Below are 23,160 nucleotides of genomic sequence, written 5' to 3' on the forward strand. Positions count from 1 at the left end.
ACATACTAATACACAGACACATTCACTTGCACATGTACACAGGCACACTCATACACATACACATACATAGACATGTACATACACACATAGACACATACTAATACACAGACACATTCACTTGCACATGTACACAGGCACACTCATACATATACACATAGATACACATACATAGACATACATACACACATAGACATATACTAATACACAGACACATTCACTTGCACATGTACACAGGCACACTCATACATATACGCAGATATACATAGACATGTACATACACGCACACAGACACATACTAATACACAGACACATTCACTTGCACATGTACACAGGCACACTCATACACATACACATAGATACACATATAGACATGTACATACACACACATACAGACACATACTAATACACAGACACATTCACTTGCACATGTACACAGGCACACTCATACATATACACATAGATACACATACATAGACATGTACATACATACATAGACATATACTAATACACAGACACATTCACTTGCACATGTACACAGGCACACTCATACATATACACAGATATACATAGACATGTACATACACGCACACAGACACATACTAATACACAGACACATTCACTTGCACATTTACACAGGCACACTCATACACATACACATACATAGACATGTACATACACACAGACATACTAATACACAGACATTCACTTGCACATGTACACAGGCACACTCATACACATACACATAGATACACATATACACAGACCTGTACATACACACACATACATAGACATATACTAATACACGCATTGACTTGCACATGTATACAGGCACACTTATACACACGTACACATAGATACACATAGACATGTACATACACACACACCCAGACATACTAATACACACATTCACTTGCACATGTACACAGGCACACTCATACACATACACATAGATACACATAGACATAGACATGTACATACACACATACATAGACACACATACTAATACACAGACACATTCACTTGCACATGTACACAGGCACACTCATGCACACATACACAGATACACATAGACATAGACGTACATACACACACATACATAGACACATACTAATAGACACATTCATTTGCACATGTACACAGGCACACTCATACACACATACACAGATACACATAGACATAGACGTACATACACACACATACATAGGCACACATACTAATAGACACATTCACTTGCACATGTACACAGGCACACTCATACACATACACATATACATAGACATGTACATACACACACTCACACATAAATAGACACACACACACACTCTTCAGTAGTCTTCATGCTGGTCTTCCTAGTCTACCGTAGCTGCCTTTGAAATAACTGTGCAGAGGCCAGGCACAGGCACTCCCGCCCTTAACCCCAATAATTTGGGAGGCTGAGGTGGGCAGATCACTTGAGCCCGAAAGTTTGATACCAGTCTGGCCAACATGGTGAGACCTCTGTCTCTATTAAAAATAAAAAAATTAGCCGGGTGTAATAATGCATGCTTGTAGTCTCAGCTACTCAGGAGGCTGAAGTAGGAGAATCGCTTGAACCCAGGAGGCGGAGGTTGCAGTGAGCTGAGATCATGCCATTGTACTCCTGCCCGGGTGACAGAATAAGATTCTGTGTCCAAAAAAAAAAAAAAAAGCTGTGTAAGAGCCCGTTAACTTCCCTGTAGAGCTCTAAGCTCTGGGACGTCGGGTCCCTGTCTTGGGGGATCATGTGTGTATTGCGTGCCCACCGTGTAGCAGGGACTCTTGCAGGCCCTGATTTCTGTCCAGTTTGAACCATGCTGTGTGGAGCATACTGTTCAGTAAGTATGTGCTGAATAAATGGATGGGTAGAAAAAGGAAGGAAAGAGACAGGAAACAGAAAGACTGCAGCTCCTTCTCTTCCTTACGAATTGTCCATTATGTCAGTATTGGTCAGAGACTTGGCTTGACTTAATCAATACTTGAAAAGAAGGATAAAATAGCCTAGAACAAATGGGAACTATAGACCAGTCCATCTATTCTCTGGGGTCAGTAATCCTGGGATGCTGCCTTGGGAAGTGTTATTCCTGGTGGCCTCACATGTAGGCACTGATAATTTAGAGGGTAGTGTCCCCTACACAGCGGCGTTAGAGCTTGCTCATGAGACGTCCTATGCCGTGGCTAGCAGTTACCCTGTGTGTACTGCTGGGGCACATAAGACCAGTTTAAAGCCACCACTTGGGAATGATTTTTGTTAGCTTTTTAGTTATATTTTATTTTATATTTGATTTTAATTTTGTTTTATCGAGACAAGACAGAGTCTCGCTCTGTCGCCCATGCTGGAATGCAGTGGCATGATCTCGACTCACTGTAAACTCTGCCTCCTGAGTTCCAGCATTTCTCCTGCCTCAGCCTCCCAAGTAGCTGGGACTACAGGCGTGTGCCACCATGCCTGGCTAATATTTGTATTTTCAGTAGAGAGGAGGTTTTGCTATGTTTACCAAGCTGGTGTCAAACTCCTGGCCTCAAGTGATCCACTGGCCTTGGCCTCCCAAAGTGCTGGGATCACAGGTGTGAGCCACTGCACCCTGCCATTTGTTAGCTTTTTAGAAGAGAGGTTGTCTGGGTGTGGCGGCTCATGCCTATTATCCCAGCACTATGGGAGGTGGAGGCGGGAGGATTGCTTGAGCCTGGGGATTTGGGACCAGCCTGGGCAGCATAGGGAGAGAAGACCCTGTCTCTGCTTAAAATGAAGATTACAATAAACAAAAGAGAGGTGTAGCAAACTCTAGCAGGTCCAGGTTCCTACAGGTGCCAGGGGAACAGGAGACCCCGGTGATGGACAGGGCCTTGTGTTGAGAGAGCTGCCCAGCAGGTCCTGGGCTCCCTGGAGTGGCGCTCCTGGCCTATGGTTCATGGGAAACCCAGCAGCTCAGACCCCTTTGCAACATGGTCAGCGTGAGGCTTTCCAGGTGTGAGTGAGCAGCAGGACAGAACCAGCTCGGAGACATTGTCTTGGTGTCTTTGAAACCGGAGAGGCTTTTGTGTCCTGTGGAAGGAGGCTCTGGAAAGCAGTGGACGCTTAGGCTGCCGTCTGGTGCCTTCAGGCATTGGCTCCCGCTGCCCTCATGGGGCTGATGGCGGTGGAACTGAGTGGTGTTGGGGGTGGTGAGGCAGGCAGGGGGTGGTGGTGGGGCCAGAGAGTTGGCTCCATGCCCTCGGTGGTGGGGAGAACCACTGGCTCCAGCCCTGTTCCTGGTGCTGCTGGTTAGGTGGGGGCAGACAGCAGGTTTTCCCTGACCCTCTCCTGGCCCGCAGGAGTCAAGCTGGACAGGTCCTTGGGATGGAAGCCTGGTACCTTGGAGGGGGGCTAGGCCAGGTGGGTGTGGAGGAACCCTCATATGACGGTTGGTGAGGGCCCAGTGAGCCCCTCTCTGCTCTCCAGGTGGACCGGGTCAGCTACCTCCTGCAGGAGATCTACGGCATCGAGAACAAGAACAACCAGGAGACCAAGGTGTGTACCTGGGCGAGGTTTCCCTCTGCCATTACAAAACCCTTGATGGGAGCAGCTGGGGGACAGCGACGTACCAGTTCCCTTCCATGCCTTCCTCTGGGGTCCTGGACCCCTAGACGCCATTCATTTTCCTTAATTTTGTCTTTTTAAAGCTAACAGAGTGTATGGAACATTTTCTTTTTTCCAGCAAATCCACTGGCTTGTTAGGTAAATTGCCATCCAGGTCCCCCAGGGTAGCCTGGGAATGGGGGCCGGTGTCCCGCCCTCCCTCCAGGTTCAGCTGTTTGGCCCCTGCCGGCCAGTTCCCACCTGCCTCCCCGCAGACGTCGAGTCCCTGCAGCTCCTGGGCGGGGGATGCCCATTCTGGATGTCCATAGGACCAGCCGTGGTACCTGACAAATTAGCCTTGGTGTAGCCCAGCCAGGGAACGGAGCAGGGGATGAAATTAATTTTTGTTTTTGTTTTGAGACAGAGTCTCACTCTATAGCCTAGGCTGGAATACAGCAGCGAGATCTTGGCTCACTGCAGCCTCTGCCTCCTGGGTTCAAGCCATTCTCCTGCCTCAGCCTCCCGAGTAGCTGGGACCACAGGCGTGTGCCACCACACCTAGCTAATTTTTGTATTTTTGGTAGAGATGGGGTTTCACCATGTTGGTCAGGCTGGACTCAAACTCCTGACCTCACGTGATCTGCCCACCTCAATCTCCCAAAGTGCTGGGATTTCAGACCTGAGCCGCTGCGCCTGGCCGATGATTTTGTTTAAAGGCACACCGGCATGAGAGAAACTCCTGGCTCTTAAGATCTCGGAAAGCCTCATGCGCCTGCTTCAGTGTGGCATCGGCCCAGGACAGCTGGAGCAGCTCCATGTCGCAGAAGCAAAGCTCTTGGCTGGGCCTCGCCTCAGCCGAGGGCAGTCAGTGCATTCACATTTCACACCAGAAGGTGGCCAACTTTCCAAAAAGGGCCAGAGAGTGAGTGTTTTCAGCTGCCCGGTATGTGGTCTCTGTTGCAGCGACTCCACACTGCCATTAAACAGGAGCAGCAGCGAAAGTATGGAAATGCGTGGGTGGGACAGTGTTGCAGTAAGACTTTAGAGAAACAGCCCGAGGGCCTAGTTTGTGAATCCCTGTTTTAGAGTTTTGGCTTTCTCTTTGTCCACTTGCTAATTAGATTTCTGGTAGCTGCCATTACTTAATGAAAACATTTCTAACATGTGAACTGCATTTTTTAAACCAAAAATGCGGGTACCCTGACATTAGGAAGATGCGTTTCTTCGGTGGATCTCTCCCACATTTTCTCTTTGGGTCTGAGGAACAGAAGGAGACCATGTTGTCATGATGTGGTGGGTGCAGGGCACAGATCCTCCCCTCTGCTGGGAGCTGGCTTCACACTGGGTTTGAGCCTCGTGGTTCTGTTCTGGGGTAAACTCCTGCCTTCTGGATTTCTCTTTGTCATGACAGCTGCTGGGCAGGGTGGAGTAGGATGGGACAGCTGGGGACAGGAAGCAGGAGCCCTGCTCTGGCCCTTGGGAGGCTGCCGACTCACAGGTCCTTGTCCCCACAGCCCTCGGACGACGAGAACAGCGACAACAGCAATGAGTGTGTGGTGTGCCTGTCTGACCTGCGGGACACGCTGATCCTGCCCTGCCGCCACCTGTGCCTCTGTACCTCCTGTGCTGACACGCTGCGCTACCAGGCCAACAACTGCCCCATCTGCCGGCTGCGTGAGTGCCCCGGCTGGCTGCTCTGTGGAAGGTTCCGGAAGTTAGGGACTGGCTGCATCACGGCAGTCCTGGGCTGGGGGCTACAGGTCTCTTAGTCATTCGTCATTCATCCAGTCTGTGCGGAACGTGGGCACATTGGCTGCCAGAGTCAGTTACCATGAGAGTTGGCAGGGATACCAGCATGGGGCATTGAGATCTTCATGTCTGCCTCCAACCAGACAAGGCTTGCAGAACCAAGGGCCACAGAGGCACTCCAGGACAGATGCTACAGCAACATTTGAACTGAACGAAAATTGATCAGTGAATGAAATCTTTATTCTTACTTTATTTTTATTAATTTTTTTCTGAGACAGTCTCACGCTGTCACCTGGGCTGGAGTGCAGTGGCGAGTTCTCAGCTCATTGCAACCTCTGCCTCCTGGGTTCAAGTGATTCTCCTGTCTCAGCCTCCCTAGTAGCTGGGGTTATAGGCATACACCACCATGCCCAGCTAATACTTATATTTTAGTGGAGATGGGGTTGTGCTATGTTGGCCTGGCTGGTCTTAAATTCCTGGCCTCAAGTAATCTGCCCACCTCAGTCTCTCAAAGTGCTGAGGTTATAGGCATGAGCCACCATGTCTGGCTGGTTTTTTTTTTGTTTTTTTTTTTTTGAGACAGGATGTATTGCTCAGACTGGAGTGCAGTGGCCCCATCATAGGTGGCTCACTGTAACTTTGAACTCCTGGGCTCAAGCAGTCTTCCCACCTCAGCCTTCCACATAGCTAGGACCAAGTAGCATGCCACCACAGCCTACTAGTTTTTTTTGTTTTTAATTAAGTACTTAATTTTTTTTTTTTTTTTTTTTTTTTGAGACAGAGTCATACTCTGTCACCTAGGCTGGAGTACAATGGCAGGATCTTGGCTTACTGCAACCACTGCCTCCTGGGTTCAAATGATTCTTGTGACTCCTGAGTAGCTGGGATTACAGGCCTGTGCCACTATGCATGGCTATTTTGTGTCTTTTTAGTAGAGATGGGGTTTTACTATGTTGGCCAGGCTGATCTCAAAACTCCTGACCTCAAGTGATCTGCCCACCTTGGCCTTCCAAAGTGCTGGGATTACAGGCAGAGCCACAGCGCCCAGACTTGTTTTTGAATTTTCTTTTTTTAGACACAGGGTCTTGCTATGTTATCCAGGCTGGCCTCAAATTCTTGGGTTTAAGTGGTTCTGCCGCCTCCCAAAGTGTGCTGGGATTATGGGCATGAGCCACCATGGCCAACTCAGATCTTTATTTTAAAAGTAAAATAGAAAATATTTTGATTAAAAAAATGGCAGTGTAACGCTGGTTGTAGATCATAGCTGAAATCCCAGCGCTTTGGGAGGCTGAGGCAGGAGGATCGCTTGAGCCCAAGAATTCAAGACCAGCCTGGGCAACATGGCAAAACCTCATTTCTACAAAAAGTTAAAAATTAGCCAGATGTGTTGGCTGTAGTCCCAGTCACTTGGGGGGCTGAGGCAGGAGGACCGATTGAGCCTGGGAGGTGGAGGCTGCAGTGAGCTGTGATTGTGCCACCACTGTACCCCAGCCTAAGAGACAGGGGAAGACCCTGTTCCAAAAAAAAATTACAGTGAGGTGAAAACAAAGTATTCTGGGTAGAAAATTGACCAAGGAATTACATAGGGTTTTCTAGAGCACTCCAGACATTTCCTCATTGAAAAGCTGTCTCGTGGGGCACCGTTCTGAGTGTTTGTCTTCCAGTAGAGGGAACCCAAATGTTCTCAGGGTAAAAAAACCAGGTCAAAATTTGCACCCCATTGGCGGGCCCTCACCCTGGATCCTGAGATCCTTGGCCTGGGTCCTGGCGGCAGGGCTGGGGTGTGGGGGTGATTTGCTTGCGCAGCTGCAGGACATACGCGCTTAGTAGGCCAGCAGACCCCCGAGCCCGGCACGGGGCTTTGCAAGGACGCTGGTTTGTGCAGTCAGGTCGTGAGGTCACTGAAGTCATCTAGATCCCAGGAGGAAGTGAGGAGGCTGCCGGGTCTGGAGGGAGTGTTGGGCCGCACAGCCTTTGGCAGATCCTGTCGCAGGGAGGGCCAGCCCAGGCCGTCTTTGTCTGAAAGACAAAGTGGGGTCAGGGGTGGGCTGTAGGGGAAAGTTGTCTTCTGTGTCTAGGAGGCAGGCATTGTTGATGACTGAGCCTTGGGGAGGCTGTGTAGCTGGAGACACAGCAGGGCTGCTTTCTAGGGAGGGTCCCCAGACCTGAGTCTAACTCTAGAATCTTCAAGTGTGTGGGGGTCTGTGGGTCAGGGCCATCAGACTCAAGTTCAGAGCCCCTGTGTGGCTTTGAGCCTTAAGGAGGTGGCAGTAGATGTGCCCCTCACAGGCCTCGAGGGCAGAACCTGGTGTTCTCAGAAGAAATGGACAGAGGGGGCCGGGCGAGGTGGCTCACGCCTGTAATCCCAGCACTTTGGGAGGCCAAGGCGGGTGGATCACAAGGTCAGGAGATCACGACCCTCCTTGCCAACATAGTGAAACTCCGTCTCTACTAAAAATTCAAAAATATTAGCCCGGTGTGGTGGTGGTATACATGGTCCTAGCTACTCAGGAAGCTGAGGCAGGAGAATTGCTTGACCCTGGAGGTGGAGCTGCAGTGAGCCAAGATTGCGCCACTGCACTCCAGCCCGGGGACAGAGCAAGTCTCTTTGTTGAAAAAATAAAATAGAAATGGGCACAGAGGAGTCCTGCGGCCCTGCCCTGCGCTAACCGCGGATGCTCTCCTGTCTTGGTTTGTTGCGGGTGGCTGGTTTTGTTTGGTGATTTGGTGGTTCAGTTTCCTGGCCTGTTTCTTGATGAGATGTGGCCTACATGCCTCACTAAAGGTGTCTGGGGAACATTCTACAGCGGCCTGTGGGGCCTTGTGTGAGCAGGACTGGTGCTGCGGGATGACAGGGCATCCAGGTCCCGGTTTATCTTCCCTGCTCCCGGTGGCTGCTGTCTGTGCTCCTCAGTTTCCCCAGTGGACACTCCCTCTGGAGCCCTGCCTTGGGCAGCACTGCGTGGCCTTGCTGTGTCTCCCTGCCTGGGGCCATTTCATTAAGACTGTTTGCTCTGATCTGGAAGCAGGGTTGTCCCAGGGCCGTGGTGGGGTGGGGTGGGGTGGGGTAGGTAGGGTGGGGCGGAGTGAGTAGGTTGGGTGGGGGTCGATCCCTGGGGCTTGGTGGGTGCTCTCGGGCTGGGCATCCTGGCCTGATGCGAGCCCTCCTTCTGCCGCAGCTTTCCGGGCCCTCCTGCAGATCCGGGCAGTGCGGAAGAAGCCAGGAGCCCTGTCCCCTGTGTCCTTCAGCCCCGTCCTGGCCCAGAGCCTGGAGCATGACGAGCACTCTGTAAGTGCCGCCTCCTGCCTGTGGGATGGGTGGGCATGAGAGGGGCATCAGTGCCCGGACCAGGCTCAGGGCCCACATGGTCAGCCAGCAGCCCCGTGTCCTCGTCTGTCCAGTGGGCAGGCGTGGCCCCCAGAGGTGACTGTGAGGCATAGACGGGGTGGCCAGGCTGGGTCCGGGGGTGCCACTGCTGGGAACAGTGCTGCTGCCATCAGCTTCCAGCGCCTGTGTCAGGGCTGAGCGCGGTTGCGATCGCAGTCTCCGTGGAACCAGGTGCTTTTGTTGTTCTTTTTGAGGCAGGGTGTCTCGCTCTGTCACCGAGGCTTGAGTGCGCCCAAGGTGACGCAGTCTCGGCTCACTGCAGCTTCCACCTCCCAGGCTCAAACGATTCTATCACCTCAGCCTCCCAAGACGCTGTGACTACAGGCATGTACCAACACGCCTGACTGATGTTTTGTATTTTTAGTAAGATGGAGTTTCACCATGTTGCCCAGGCTGGTCTTGAACTCTTGGGCTCAAGTGATGCTCGTGCCTCAACCTCCCATAGTGCTGGGATTACAGGTGTGAGCCACCACTTCCAGCCTGTGGTTCTTAGTGAATGAGCTGTGCCATTTCCCTCATGAGTCGCTGTGCGAGGAGCGCTGGTGACCCTCCTCCTGAGCTCCAGGCCCACCAGGCTCCCTCATGGGAACCTTAATGGGCAGACCCTGCTTCAGCCACACAAGGGAGGTGAAACTCTGGCTCCAAGAACCCAAAGAGAGAGACAGAGACGTGGAGAGAGATGTGGAGAGACACAGGGAGAGATGTAGAGAGACAGATGTAGAGACAGACAGGGAGAGTTGTGGAGAAACAGAGACAGGGAGAGAGAGATGTGGAGAGACACAGGGAGAGATAGAGGGAGAAATGAGAGATGGAGAGACAGAGACAGGGAGAGATGTGGAGAGACAGAGACAGGAAGAGATGTGGAGAGATACAAGGAGAGACAGACAGAAAGAGATGTGGAGAGACAGACAGGGAGAGTTGTGGAGAGACAGAGACAGGGAGAGATGTGGAGAGACAGAGACAGGAAGAGATGTGGAGAGATACAAGGAGAGACAGACAGAGATGTGGAGAGACAGAGACAGGAGACGTGGAGAGACAGAGACAGGGAGAGTTGTGGAGAAACAGACAGGGAGAGAGATGTGGAGAGACACAGGGAGAGATAGAGGGAGAAATGAGAGATGGAGAGACAGAGACAGGGAGAGATGTGGAGAGACAGAGACAGGGAGAGATGTGGAGAGACAGAGACAGGAAGAGATGTGGAGAGATACAAGGAGAGACAGACAGAAAGAGATGTGGAGAGACAGAGACAGGAGACATGTGGAGAGACAGACAGGGAGAGTTGTGGAGAAACAGAGACAGGGAGAGAGATGTGGAGAGACACAGGGAGAGATAGAGGGAGAAATGAGAGATGGAGAGACAGAGACAGGGAGAGATGTGGCGAGACAGAGACAGGGAGAGATGTGGAGAGATACAAGGAGAGACAGACAGAAAGAGATGTGGAGAGACAGAGACAGGGAGAGATGTGGAGAGAGATAGGGAGAGATAGAGGGAGAAATGAGAGACAGGGAGAGACAGAGACAGGGATGTGGAGAGAGACAGGGAGAGATGTGGAGAGACAGAGTTGTAGAGAGACAGAGACAGGGAGACGTGGAGAGACAGAGAGAGAGATGTGGAGAGACAGACAGGAAGACGTGGAGAGACAGGGAGAGATGTGGAGAGACAGGGAGAGACGTGGAGAGACACGAGAGGTGGAGAGACAGAGATGTGAAGAGACACAGGGAGAGAAAGACAGAGATATGGAGAGACACAGGGAAAGAGAGACAGGGAGAGACCGACACAGAGGCAGGGACGGTGGCTGGGGCTGTGGTGGGCGGGGAGCAGAGTAGGGGAGGTGACAGGGACTGGCTGGCCCAGGGTCTGGTTCTCGGGCCCCTGCTCCCTGCTGGCCGCGCGCACTGTCAGGGTGCATCCCTTTCTGGGTTCTTAGATGTGGCTGTTGAAGTCGTTGGTTCTTGCAGGCCCTGCTGCCTCTCTAAACAGAAAAGAGGAGCAGAGCCCCGAAGGTGGCATTTACAGACGCCGCCTTTGCTGTCCAAGGCTCCTCACGAGCCCCCTTGAGCAGGGCCTTGAGGGCCTGCGGACCTCCCTGGCAGCAGATGCAGTGTTTCTGAAATGGGGCCAATGTTTAAAAGTCTGGAATTTCCCTTAAAATCCAGGTTTTGGGTTTCTCCTTTAAAATCTTACCTGGTCTTGAAGCTGGTGGAGAAACATGGCTTGGCATCCCCTGCCATCCAGGGCTCCTGGCACTTTTGGCGTTGGCTTTGATTTGGAAATGCTGGGTTTTGGTGGAGAGAGAAGCAGCCCCCGGGGGAGTAGCCCCCAAGAGGGTTTCACGGAGGGAGTGATCCATGCTCAGGCGGTAGCTAGATTTATTGTCACTTGTTTTTGTCCCTGTTTGTGTCCTGGTGGCCAAGGGTCTGGCAGGTCCTTCTGTGTTTGTCCCTCTTACATTGAGTGAGCTGAGATTCCCCTGCAGTGTAGGGTGCTGGGGTCCGAGGTGTGACAGGTGGCTCTGAGCCCCCAGAAGGGCTGGCGCCCACCCAGAGAGCTGCCCTCCCCTCCTGAGGGAGCGAAAGCAAACACTCCTATTCACCTGCCAGGTACGTTCCACGTAGTTCCAGAAAGAGCCACTGTGACGTTCTCTCCAGCGAGTCCCTAAAGATGATTGCGGGGTGGGTGGTTCTGAGGCTGACTCTTCTCCCCAACCCTCTTTAGGGCTTCATGTTTGTGGTAGGTAGTGGCAGTGCCTGGGCATTGGCTGGGGGACTTTGACCAGGGTGGCTTCAGAATCCCCACCCTGTGCCCATCCCGCATTAGGGAGCGTCCGGCTGCTCTCGTGTCCACCTTGGCCAAATCTGTTGCCCCAGGTGACCCACACTGCGGGTGGGCAGGCACTGGGATGAGACTAGGCTCCGAGGCACCACTCTTAGGAGCTGCTGGGATTCACACGTAACCCACCCAGACCTGCCCTTAGCATGGTCCTGAGATCCGCATCCCCTGGAAGGTTTTCAAGTTCTGAGCCTTGGCGTGGTAAGAGGACAGCTAGTCAGAGACCTGTCCAGCCCACTGCAGGGCCGCGCGGGGGTGGTAGTTGTAAAACATATGATTTTTATCTTGACAGTGTCCCTTTAAAAAATCAAAGCCGCACCCCGCCTCCCTGACCAGCAAGAAACCTAAAAGGGAAACAGTAAGTGTCCGGGCCTCTGGCTATGTTTTTTTTGCCCCGCGCCCTCATTTTTAAACCCACGACAAATAGGGGAGATGGTTTCCGCCCCAGGCTAGTGTCTGATTCGGGTAACCTGTCAGCTCTGCTCTCCCAGTCCTGGCCTCCCTGCCCAGGGAGTTTGTGGAACCAGACTAGCTCTCGGTCCGTGAGCAAAATGCAGGCTTGCCGGCCTCGCCGCCCTCCCCTCAGCTTTGCCTCCGCCCTGCGTGGCCCCCGTGCCGTTTCCCTTTTTTTTCTTGCTGGCAGTGGAATGGATGTTGCAGGTGGAACTAACGTCGCTGCTGCGTTTTGCAAACGTGCCCCTCACACATGCCTCTTGGTCCCGCGTCCTGCCCCTTCACCCTGCGGGTTCGAGCTCTTTGGGCTGAGGACTTTGGTTTTCTTGGGCTTTCCTTGTGCCCCAGGGAGCAGGCAGGGGGACCAGCACATGCCTACCTGGAGCCTCTGCGGCCCGGGCAGACCCAGCTGAAATCCTGTGGGCCTTGGTGTAGAGAGGTGGAGGCCGCTCCGGAACCACCTAGAGTGCGTCTTCCTTTTTAGAGGGGTAAGGGGACTCTGTGAAGTTATTTATCTTTAGCTTGGAGGCGGGTATGGGAGCAAATGTGGGGTACAGAAAAGAATCCTGGGCCGTGCCCGCTCTCCTACCTGCCCATGGTCCCAGGCACCCCCCACCCATCTCACTTTCCCCTTCCTTCTAGGAGCTCGGTCAGGCAGGCCGGGGTCTCCCGGAAGGATCAGTGATGAGCGTTTTGCCTCTCAGCCTGGTTTTGTGAGGACCAAGCAGGCCCCTGCAGTCTTACTTCCTTTCCCCAGAAACTGGGCATTTTTCTTCTTCCTCAGCCTCTTCCATTCTGTCTGTTCCCCAGGAAGGGAGAACAGCGGCTCTTAGCCAGGGCATCTGTTAGTGTTGCCTGGAGCACGTCAGCCCCCAGAGGCCAGGGCAAGACACAGCTCCCAGCAGCTCAGCTCTCCCTGGTCCAGGACAGCCCCTGACAGTGTCTCTCGCCTCTGGCATGGCTTCGCTCTGCCCCCGCTCCTAGCTCCTGTCTGTCACTAACACTTCTCTCTCCACCTGTGGCCAGGTGGGAACTGAAAGCCAGGGAGGGGCCAGCTGAGGCCAGGGCTGGGGCAGCTCTTGGCAGATGCCCTCGTGCCCATCATCCCAGGCACCAGCATGGGCGTTTGGGCATCCGGGTCCATGCTGGAGCTGATGACTGAGGCAGAGAGGGCATCCGTGCTGCCAGGGAGCTCTGGACCACCCTCTGAGGGCAGGGGAGTCTAAATCCCCCAAAGGACAGAGTTGGTAGGAGGTCATCAGGAAGAGGGTCTGGGGAGCAGGTGGTCCCTGGGCATTAGCCCCTCTCACCCGCCCTGTCCCTGCAGAGCTCTGACAGCGTCCCACCTGGCTATGAGCCCATCTCGCTGCTCGAGGCGCTCAACGGCCTCCGGGCTGTCTCCCCGGCCATCCCCTCCGCCCCTCTTTATGAAGAAATCACCTATTCGGGTGTCTCGGACGGCCTATCCCAGGCCAGCTGTCCACTCGCCGCCATTGATCACATCCTGGACAGCAGCCGCCAGAAGGGCAGGCCTCAGAGCAAGGTGCCGGACAGGTGAGTGGCAGCCAGGCTGGATGCATGGGGCACGTGTGGTGGCACGTGTGTGGAGTGGGTGGATTTGTGGTTTCAAATCAGTTTCTGGTGTATTCCATATGGTGATCCCCTAGAAGGACTCTGAGACCCCGTAGCAGGTTAGGCTTGTGGATAAAGTTTATCACAGCAGAGAACGTAGAGAAGACGAGGCAGGGATAGCGTCTGGGCAGCCGGACGCGTTGCCCGCCCGACCAGGGTCACATGGTGTGCATGCGCATACATGCTCTTGGCGGGGAAACTGCAGGGGTCTGTGCCGTGTCTCTGCCAAGGGGAGGCCCTCTGAGTCTCAGGGTTCCTGGAATTTCCTGGGGGCTGGTCACGTGGCCCACTCTGCCAGTGAGCGGCCAGGGCAGCCGGAACTCAGGACTTGACAGTGACCCAGGCGCACTCACTGCTCTTGCGGTTCGCCCTGATGAGTCACGGGGCGTGGTCCCTTTGTAGGCGATGACTGCATTGTCTGTCACTCACATTACAGCCTTCCGAGGGCCTGGCTCCTAGGGTTGGCCCCGGTCAGTTGTGGATCCCCTGGAGCCTTGTGGGGTGTAGAGCAGCTGCCTGGGGGACTCTGCCTCAGGCGTGTTGGTTCTCCTAGAAGAGTATAGGAAGCCGCCCAGGGCACCTGCCATGCCCATGAGGAGGCAGCACCAAAGCTCAGAGAGAAACAGGGGCCTCTGTCTCCTGCTGCTTCTCCACCCCAGGAACCACCAGTGGTTTCTCTTCTCTTTATAGAAGGGAGAGGAAGCCTAGGGCTGTGCCAGTGTGCTGGGAGAGAGGCCCCTCTGTTGGGCGGGTCTGTGGTGGCTGCCTTTGCCTGCTGGCCATTTGGGTTGGTCCCAGTGGTGGGTGATGGAAGCATCTCCCCAGGGAGTGTCCTTTGCGTGGGTCCTGGCAGGCGTGTGCAGCAGTAGCCCTGCACGGCTTTGGCAGAGTTATCCTCTCATCCCTGCCCACCCTCTCCTCTGTCCTCAGCACCCTGCGGTCCCCGTCTTCCCCCATCCACGAAGAGGACGAGGAGAAGCTCTCTGAGGATGTGGATGTCCCTCCCCCACTGGGTGGCGCAGAGCTGGCCCTGCGGGAAAGCAGCTCCCCTGAGGTGAGGCCCCCGGGAGGCTTAATGCGCCCGCCCTGGCCAGCCCACCAGCCCATCGCTGGAATTGCACCCCATCCCGCTGCCCGCCTGGGCACTCCTGCACCTCTGGGCCCTTGCTGAGTTTCTTGCCTCCTTAGCCTCGGTCTGTGGACGCAGCACCCCCGGTATAGTGGCTGTCTGGGTCTCAGGAGGGCCATGGCTGATGGCACCTTGTCCTGGAGTGGTGACCGCAGGTCTCCAAGCTCCAGGGCACTTTTCCCTTTGTTTCCTAGTTTCCTGGTTTTGTGTTTATCTTATTCTTTCTTTGTGTGGTTTTTTTTTTTTTTGTTTCCTAGAGTTTCCTAACAGAAGAGGTTGATGAGTCGTCACCAAAGCAAGGTGAGCCCCTTTTCCCGTGGGTGCAAACTGCATGCTAGGACCAGGTGGCCCCAGCTCACTGGGGTCCGAGGGCTCCAGGCAGCGGGTTTGGGCCAGCCTCTCCTCTGCCCCAGGAACTCTCAGCCAAGAGGCCCCCCTCCCACCCTTGGTGGCGCTGGGATCCTGGCTGGGAGGGACTGAATGGGTGATGGGGCCAGGCCACGCTGTTCACCCTTCAGGGCCGTCTGCCAGGGATGGGTAGCACCTGCCAGCATTCAGTCCTGTTTCTGAAATGTGAATGTGTAATGTTTCTATGTCAGAAACAAAACCCCATGCTCTGAACATCCGGGACACAGTGTAAAAACGGGGGGAGAAAGCCCCATGCTGGAGGGTGGGAAGGAGGGAAAGAAAGGAAGGCACCCGCCCTTGGGGTCCTGGGAGAGCAGGTGCAGTCGAGGTGGAGTCCTGTCGGAGCCCAATCCTGGGGACCCCGAAGTGGCTATGCAGTCCTTGGGTCCTGCCCAGAGGGCCCTGCTGGGACCTGGCCCCTGCCTGTAGGTCCCTGACCTTGCCCTCTGCCTGCAGGGACCCGAGCACCGTCCATTGAGAACGTCCTGCAGGACAGCAGCCCTGAGCACTGTGGCCGAGGCCCACCTGCCGACATCTACCTGCCAGGTGAGGGGCTGGGGGGCTGGGGATGAGGAGCTGGTGCCCGTCTCAGTCCCCCAGGAGGAGGCCCCTGCTCTGATGGCCCATGCTCAGCTGCAGGGGCCGGTCCATTGGAGCTCGGTTCTCTCCCTGATGCTAAGCCATTCCCCTGCTATTGACCCTGAAGCAGGATGAAGCCCAGGGCTGCAAGGCAGCGTCGTGCAGGGCCTGGCTCTTGGGAGTGGAGTCTGCACCAAAGCCCCTTCCCTTCCTGGGGCCAGCTTGGCCCCAGGAGGGGAGAGAGAGGCTGCCTGTGAGAGGATGGGTTCCTTTTCCCTATGCCTCCTGCTCGCTGCCAGGAGGGCAGCTCTGGCCCCACTGGGATCATCACATCTTCCTCCATCCCTGGTTGTTCCATGGGCCCATAGGCCCCATGCTGGGTGCCAGGTGAGCTCTTAGCAGAGCCTGAGAGCTGTAGATGGAGCGGAAGCAGGTGCCACATGCTGTGTTGTGCAGCAGGGGTCCTGGGCCACAGAGAACAGGGACAGTGGCTTCTGGGTCACCCCTACCCCAGGCCTGATGTAGGCCACCTGTCTAGATGCAGCAGCACATCCCAGGCCAGGGCGCAGAGGACAGGTGGGGGGGCGCCAGGTGTCAGCGGGGAGTGGCAAGGCCAGGAGAAAGGGTTGCCATTTTCACCTTTCCCAGAGGCTCGGGCCTAGGCAGGCCGCGTCAGCCAAGTGCCTTCACTCTCTGCTCTGCTGGGATAAGATCCTCATCTTCAAATCCTGAGCTCCAAAGACCAGGAGGGAAGTGGGGGCTCAGACTGGTATCTCTGCGCCTGCCACAAGGCCGTCTGCAGCTCTGGAACTGAGATAAATGGGGGAACTCGGTGGCTGCAGACATGACCCCGGAGCTGCTGCTTAGGGGCATAGCTCCTCCCTTGTGGCTGCTTCTTTACCTCCTCCTGACCCCGGGACCAACCGGTGCTCAGTCCTCCTGGGTCACCCGGTGACCTGGGCCTGGCATTGGGTGATGGTGACGCGCTTTAGTTGGAAGAGCCTCTTGTTCCTCCGGACTCTGAGCAGTGGCCTGTGCTCATGGGCTGGGCGGGGCGGGTCACAGGTGCAGGGGCTGGCACTGCCCCAGGTCCCTGATGATAGCTGCAGCCTGCCCCAAACAGCTCACAGCAGAAGGTGCATTTAGGACTAGCTTACCTTAAAGTGACACAGAATTCCAGTAAGGTCTTTCAAAGGACCTCAGATGTTTCACTCTGATGAAAAACTTGGAAGGTGATGGAGGAGGGGCCGGGAGAAGGACTTGAGCTTCTGGGAGCCACAAGCGTGACTGCTGGTCCTGCGGGGTGGCCTGCAGGGCAGCGTCTGAGAGGTCACGCCTCCCCTGTGTGGCCTGGCCTGGGAGGATCGCCACAGCCACTGCGGGCCCACACAGATGAGACCAGGACCCTGGGGTCTCAAGCCCCACCCCCAGGGAGGGTCTCGGGCCTTCTTCAGGTGCACAGACTGGGGCAGGCGGCAGTCATCTGTGGAGGTGGCATAGAGAGGCCAAGTCTACATCCAGGCAGCCCGAGGTGAACTCCTGGGCCGGGCGCCCGACTTGGGATCGGCTGCTGCTTGATGCCAGCAGGTCAGCCTGCACAGCCTGAGGTTTGAGCTACGGACAGCACATTCGCCTCTGGGGTCTGTGTGGTGCCATCTACTTGGCTGTCAACCTTGTAAGCACAGGTTTCTGTCTTTTTTTTTTTTTTTGAGATGGGATCTTGCTCTGTCACCAGGCTAGAGTGCAATGGCATGATCTTGGCTTATTGCAACCTCCACCTCCTGGGTTCAAGCGATTCTTCTGCCTCAACCTCCCCAGTAGCTGGGACTACAGGTGCCCACCACCACGTCCCACTAATTTTTATATTTTTGTAGAGACGGGGTTTCACCCTGTTGGCCAGGCTGCTCTTGAACTCCTGACCTTGTGATCTGCCCGCCTTGGCCTCCGAAAGTGTTGGAATTACAGGCGTGAGCCACTGAGCCGGGCTCTATGTCTCTCTTTAAATCCGTGTGGTGGCCCCTCTGTTTCACTGGCTTTCTCCGTCACAGAGCCCTTGCCTGTCTCTCCGTGTCTCTGAGTAAAACATGAACACACACGCAGGATCCTGTGGTTTCTCATAGGGGCAGCCGTTGCCTGGCGGGCTGGCCAGTGAACCCTGGTGTCCCTGTAGATGGGAGGGCCCATGAGATGGTGAACACCGAGGGTCCTGGTGTCTCAGGGTTTCCCCTGGCTCAGCCCTGTCTAGCCCCAGCGCCTGCCCAGGGCCTTCCCTCCTGAACTCAGAGGTGGACTGCGCCTACTTCGTCCTTCCCGCGCCCTTCCCTTGGCTGCCGTGTGGGAGCTGCATGAGGGAGAGGCAGGGCCGGGCGCTCCTCCGAGTTGGATTCTGGCCACGCTCCGCCTCCCAGCTGTGGTTCTCCTTGCGGTTCTCTGTGGTTGCAGCACAGCGTTTGTTTCTAGATGGCCCTGACCTTGGTCCCCAGGCTGGTGCCCTTGCTGTGGCGGTGCCAGCTGCTGCGTGCGTGCTAACTGAGCTTCCGTCTGTCTCTCCCCTCTCCGCGCAGCCCTGGGGCCCGACTCCTGCTCTGTTGGTATAGACGAGTAAGCCGGTACGTGACCTTCCAGACGCGCTTCGGGGGCTCTGATGCGCGTCCTTGGAGAGACGAGCCCTCCCCTGGTCTCTGGCGGGGGTTCCTTCTGGTTTTCGGGTCTTCACCCACATCCGTGTCTTCCCAGGGGTCCTGGGTTCTGAATCCAGAGCTCTGGTGGCCGCTGCACCTTTGCCCTAGAAAGTGGCCTCCTGAGGGGTCCTGACTTTTAGAGCCAGAGGTCTCTCTATCTGGACCCGGCGACTGGTCAGGATCTTCTTCCAGCCTTGAGGGGCCCTGGAATAGTCCCAGCCCAGGCAGGGAGACAGACCCAGCCCAGGTGTTCCAGAGCCACTGTCCCCCACAGGAGGCAGGAGCATGGAGGGAACCCCAGGGAGACGCGGGGCGACACTTCGGAGGGGAGAGCCTCAGGCCCAGCCTTGTTCTGGATGGTCCCTGTGAGTTCCCGTTGGGATGTGCAGCAGGTCACTCTCGTTTTCTGGACATGGATTGAAGTAATAAATCATGGGGAAAAGAATGCGCCCCAGGCTGGGAGAGCCTGGGATCACCTGTTCCCAAGCTGAGTCCCCGTCTCTTGGAGGGAGTCTGTCCTTGAAGGGCCTTGTGGTGCCCGGGGAGAGCATCTTGCATCCTGTCCTGAGGGTGTCCACTCACACAGCTGCCTGCTGCCCTGCTCCCTCCTTCTCTAGTCAGCCTGGCCTCCGTGGGCCTGGCAGACAGTCCCTTGCGGGCTGCCTTTCTGCTTCGAGCCCACCATTGCTGCTGACTCACCTGTCCCTGCCAGTACTGGAACCTTCTGGATCACCAACACTGAGTGTGATAGGAGGCCCTGTGAAGCTGGCACCCCCATTCCCTCCCAAGAGGCTCCCTCATCCCCCTCAAGAGGCACTGTCTACCAGGGTGGCCCAGGCAGATGTTTGACTAAAGCCGCTTTGACTGGGCCCTGGCTCACACCTGTAATCTCAGGTCTTTGGGAGACTAAGGGGTTAGATGACTTGAACCCAGGATTTCAAAGTGGTGTGGGAAGCAGTGAGACCCCCTCTCTACAAAAAATAAATAAATTGGCTTGAGCTTGGTGGCTTACACCTGTGGTCCCAGCTCCTCAAGAGGGGCTGAGGTGGGAGGATTGCCTGAGCTGCGGAGGTCAAGGCCCGCTCCAGCCTGAGACCTTGTCTCAGAAACAGAAGATACACACACGCGAACACAGACACACACGTACACACACATGTACACACACACACACGGGAGAGAGAAAGAAGACAGCTCTAGGAGAACCACCAAAAAGTAGCAGGCAGACTGGGGGCCCTCTGCCTTCCCAAAGGGTCTGGGCACACATGCCGCCTGCAGGGGGCTGCTGGTGTTCTCTGAGGCCAGGGCTCTGCACAGGACTGCAGCCATTGCCGGGCAAGGCCCTTGCAGCCCGCTGGGAAGTGCCTGGCCGGGGTCCAGGCTCCAAGAGGCCCTTTCCCCTTGGGTGGACTTGAGCCAGGCCTGGGAGCTTTGCTTGTTTTGACTGCACTCTGCGTTCCCACGCATCTGTCGTCTTGAGCCCCGTGCATCCCTCTCTGGACCCCTTGACTGAAACGCCACCCACACCTTTCAGAGGGCCCCCGCCTGCGCGTCGGTGGACGGTGCTGTTCGAATGTTACGGCTCAGGTCAAGCTTCCAGAGGTGGAGAGTGCAGGTGTGGTCTGGAACAGGCTCACAGCCTCTGAACTCTGGTCTCGCTGCAGGCCGCAGCCCCCGAAGAAGATGACCGTCCTTCACCTGAGAGTGGGGCCGGGCCGTGTCTACTGGGAGCCGTGCATCAGGGCTGGTGGCTGGACGTTGGGCAGCCCTGAGGCCGTGCTGGCCCCGTCCTAGGCTCAGCACCAGCACAGTTACCCACGCCCCGGGGACGCCAGACCCATCCGGGGACAGCGCCTGGCGGCAGTGTAGAAGCCACAGTCCAAGCGTCGGGGCTCTGTGGGAGGCTCCTCTCTGCCTCACAGAAGCCACCATGGGGCCACTCAGCCACTCTGAGCATGGGATTTTTCTCGCTCAGGGCTGCTCCCTGCCCCTCCACCCTGAGTTGACTGAGTTCTAGCCTAACCCAGCCATAAGGACCTTGGCAGGACAGCCTGTGGTCACATCCCAGGAAACTGGAACCAGCGGGAGGGCAGGAGACCCAGAGGGCAGAAGCCGCGGCGCCATGTCGTGTTCTGACTTGGGGCTGCAGCTCTGCTGCTGGTGTCCGGGGGTGCAGGGTGATGTGCCCGGTGTCCAGGGTTGCAGAGTGATCTGCCTGAGAGGGACACACCATGCTTGGCAGGGCTGGGGAGGCCCCATCTGTTATTCTGGCCACAGACAGGTGGCGGGAGTGGGGGTGCTGGGTGGCCCACCCCTGTGTGGCTTCAGGTTGGTAGGAATGGGTGGCATGGGACCAAGCAGCTGAGTGTGACCCACCTCCCTCCCCCTCTGCTCCTGCCTGCAGGATGGCCCACCTCCATGGAAATGGCCCATGGCCTTGGCACCACCAGCCCCACCTGGCCTCCTCTTGGTGGCCCCAGCCCCGATCCCAGCACCGCCGAGCTGACCTCACTCTGAGAGCCTGGCCAAGCTGGCAGCACGGAGCCCTCAGCTCCCTAGACCTTGCCAAGGGGCTGCCCCAGACCCCGGTGTGACTCGGCCTCTCCTGTCTGCATGCCCCCTGTGGCCACCAGGCTCCAAGGGGCTGTGGTGACCCTTGATCAAAGAGCACAGTGGACCGTCCCCTGAATTCCCCTTTTCTATGGTTGATATATTTGTAACTGGTACAAGATGAAGGACAGCAGCTTTCCATCCCAAGTTCAACGCCTGGGTTCCCCAGGGTCTGGTGGGCTGAGCATCTGGGGCTGGGGCTGCCCACACGTGGCCTGTGCTGGCTACACCCGGTCCCACAGCAGTGCAGTTGCTGCCCAGAGAACTCAGCAGGCCTGCACAAGAGAATTTATTGGTGGGCGAAGCACTGTCTTCACAGATGTTCGGGGGCAGTGGGGGCTCGAGGCACGGTTAATGAAGGAAACGGTGCCTGTCCGCCCAGCCCGCCTGTGTCACCGCGGCAACCTGGCTGTTGCTGCCTTTTGTCCTCTGCCGTGTTTGTGCAGCCTCCATGCCCTCCCTGGTGTGTCTCTGTTGGTGCCGTCAGTGGTCAGAGCTTTGGGGTGCACGGGTGTCGCTCTGGGCAGCTAAAGCATCTCAGTCTAGCACTGGACCTGACTCAGGGGCCGAGGCACAGCCGCTTCCAGCAGCCATCATCCAGTGGCCTTGTTACCAAGCCCCGCACCTTCTCACCGTGCTGGCTTTGGTGACATTGCCAGGCCCCTCCAGTTGCAGGGCCATCTGTTCGCCAGGGCCCTGTCAAGGAGGACCTGGTGGCCTCCTCGTTCCCCTTTGCCATTGGAATGTCCCCTGCGGTTCTCTCTGTTTTGAGATGGAGTTTCACTCTTGTCGCCCAGGCTGGAGTACAGTGGCATGGTTTCGCTCACTGCAACCTCCATCTCCCAGGTTCAAGTGGTTGTCCTGCCTCAGCCTCCCGAATAGCTGGGATTACAGGCGCATGCTACCAACCCTGGCTAATTTTTTTGTATTTTTAGTAGGGACAGGGTTTCACCATGTTGGTCTGGCTGGTCTCGAACTCCTGACCTCAGGTGATCCACCTGCCTCGGCCTCCCAAAGTGCTGGGATTACAGGCGTGAGCCAGTGCGCCCGGCCCCCTTGCGGTTCTCTTTGATTTGTTGTGTCAGGCTCCTGTGGTGGGATCCGCCCGGGGAGGAGGGAGCCAGCAGCCCACCTGGTGAGTGAGATCACAGCCGGGAGGCTTGGCCTCTGGGCGACCTCGTCCTGTTTTTATTAAGGTAAACCTTCTGGGCAGCAGATGGGTGAAGGGGGTATCTGGCCCTGGTGACCCAGGGCTTGAGCCGCCCCAGCAGGGCCCTGGGCCAGGAAGGTATGTGCGGGTCTTCTGGCCTGGGCGGGGAGGTTGCCCTGCAGCCGGGCCTGGGGATCAGACGGCTGTGGGGCAGCTCACTGCCCTCCCTGAGGCTCAGGGTGGCTCCGAGCACAAGCTCTGCTTCCTGGGCCCTCAGGGGAGACCCAGCAGTGGTCTCCACACCCAGCTCCCTGCGCACCCAGGCCAGCCCCCCTCCTGCCCTTGTGCACATGCACACACACGCTCTCACGTTCACACACACATGCTTATGCACCGCCACTTGCACATGCTCATACACACACATGCTCCCACATTCACGCACACATGCTCAGGCACATTTGCACACTCATGCATACACACATGCTCCCACACACATGCGCACACATACGCATACGCATATGCTCCCGTGTGTGTGCACTCGGCCCAGGCACCTCCCCACGCGCCTCGCCCCAATGCACCTCCCCACAACCCCACGTCTCCTCCCGCTCCGCCAGGGCCCCAGCCTCTGCCATCGGTCCTGGTGCCAGGGCTCTGTGTGAAATTCGGGCTGCAGAATGGCCTGCTGGGACTCCTACATGCTGCCATTTGATGTGCTTAGATGGGCCCGTTTGTTTTTACTGTATATTTATAGTAATAAAATCACACAGCAATATACTGTCTGTTCCTTCCTCTAGGCACAGCCCTCAGGACAGTGGCTGTTTCCTGACCCGGAGTTGGGCCACTGGGTGGTTGGGTTGGTTCCAACAGCCTGGCAGCTCCGTGGCCTCTGCCTGGCTTCCCTGCGGTGTCAGGACAGTGAGCAAGGTGAGGGCTAATGAGAATGCTGGCTCCCAGCCAGCCCTGTCGCGGCATTCCTCTGGT

General features: G+C 56.2%; 1 protein-coding gene across 7 annotated transcripts in view; it reads left to right on the forward strand.

Annotated features, from left to right (window-relative positions):
* MGRN1 (mahogunin ring finger 1) overlaps window positions 1-22,949 on the forward strand; it is a 63,358-nt gene extending 40,409 nt beyond the window's left edge. The window contains exons 9-18 of one of the 7 annotated variants that reach the window (XM_064362419.1): window positions 3,458-3,526; window positions 5,089-5,248; window positions 8,503-8,612; window positions 11,833-11,898; window positions 13,321-13,547; window positions 14,556-14,679; window positions 15,012-15,054; window positions 15,619-15,708; window positions 18,306-18,350; window positions 20,824-20,911. In XM_064362419.1, the coding sequence (XP_064218489.1) occupies window positions 3,458-3,526; window positions 5,089-5,248; window positions 8,503-8,612; window positions 11,833-11,898; window positions 13,321-13,547; window positions 14,556-14,679; window positions 15,012-15,054; window positions 15,619-15,708; window positions 18,306-18,346 (930 nt within the window). In that variant the 3' untranslated portion in view covers window positions 18,347-18,350; window positions 20,824-20,911. The other 6 variants (XM_064362418.1, XM_064362416.1, XM_064362414.1 and 3 more) reach the window with 6 other exon arrangements.
* The last annotated feature ends 211 nt before the right edge of the window (window positions 22,950-23,160 follow it).

The sequence above is a fragment of the Aotus nancymaae genome, unplaced genomic scaffold, assembly GCF_030222135.1.
Source record: "Aotus nancymaae isolate 86718 unplaced genomic scaffold, 86718_ANA_hifiasm-v0.15.2.pri h1tg000049l, whole genome shotgun sequence".
In the NCBI taxonomy this organism is placed as follows: Eukaryota; Metazoa; Chordata; class Mammalia; order Primates; family Aotidae; genus Aotus; species Aotus nancymaae.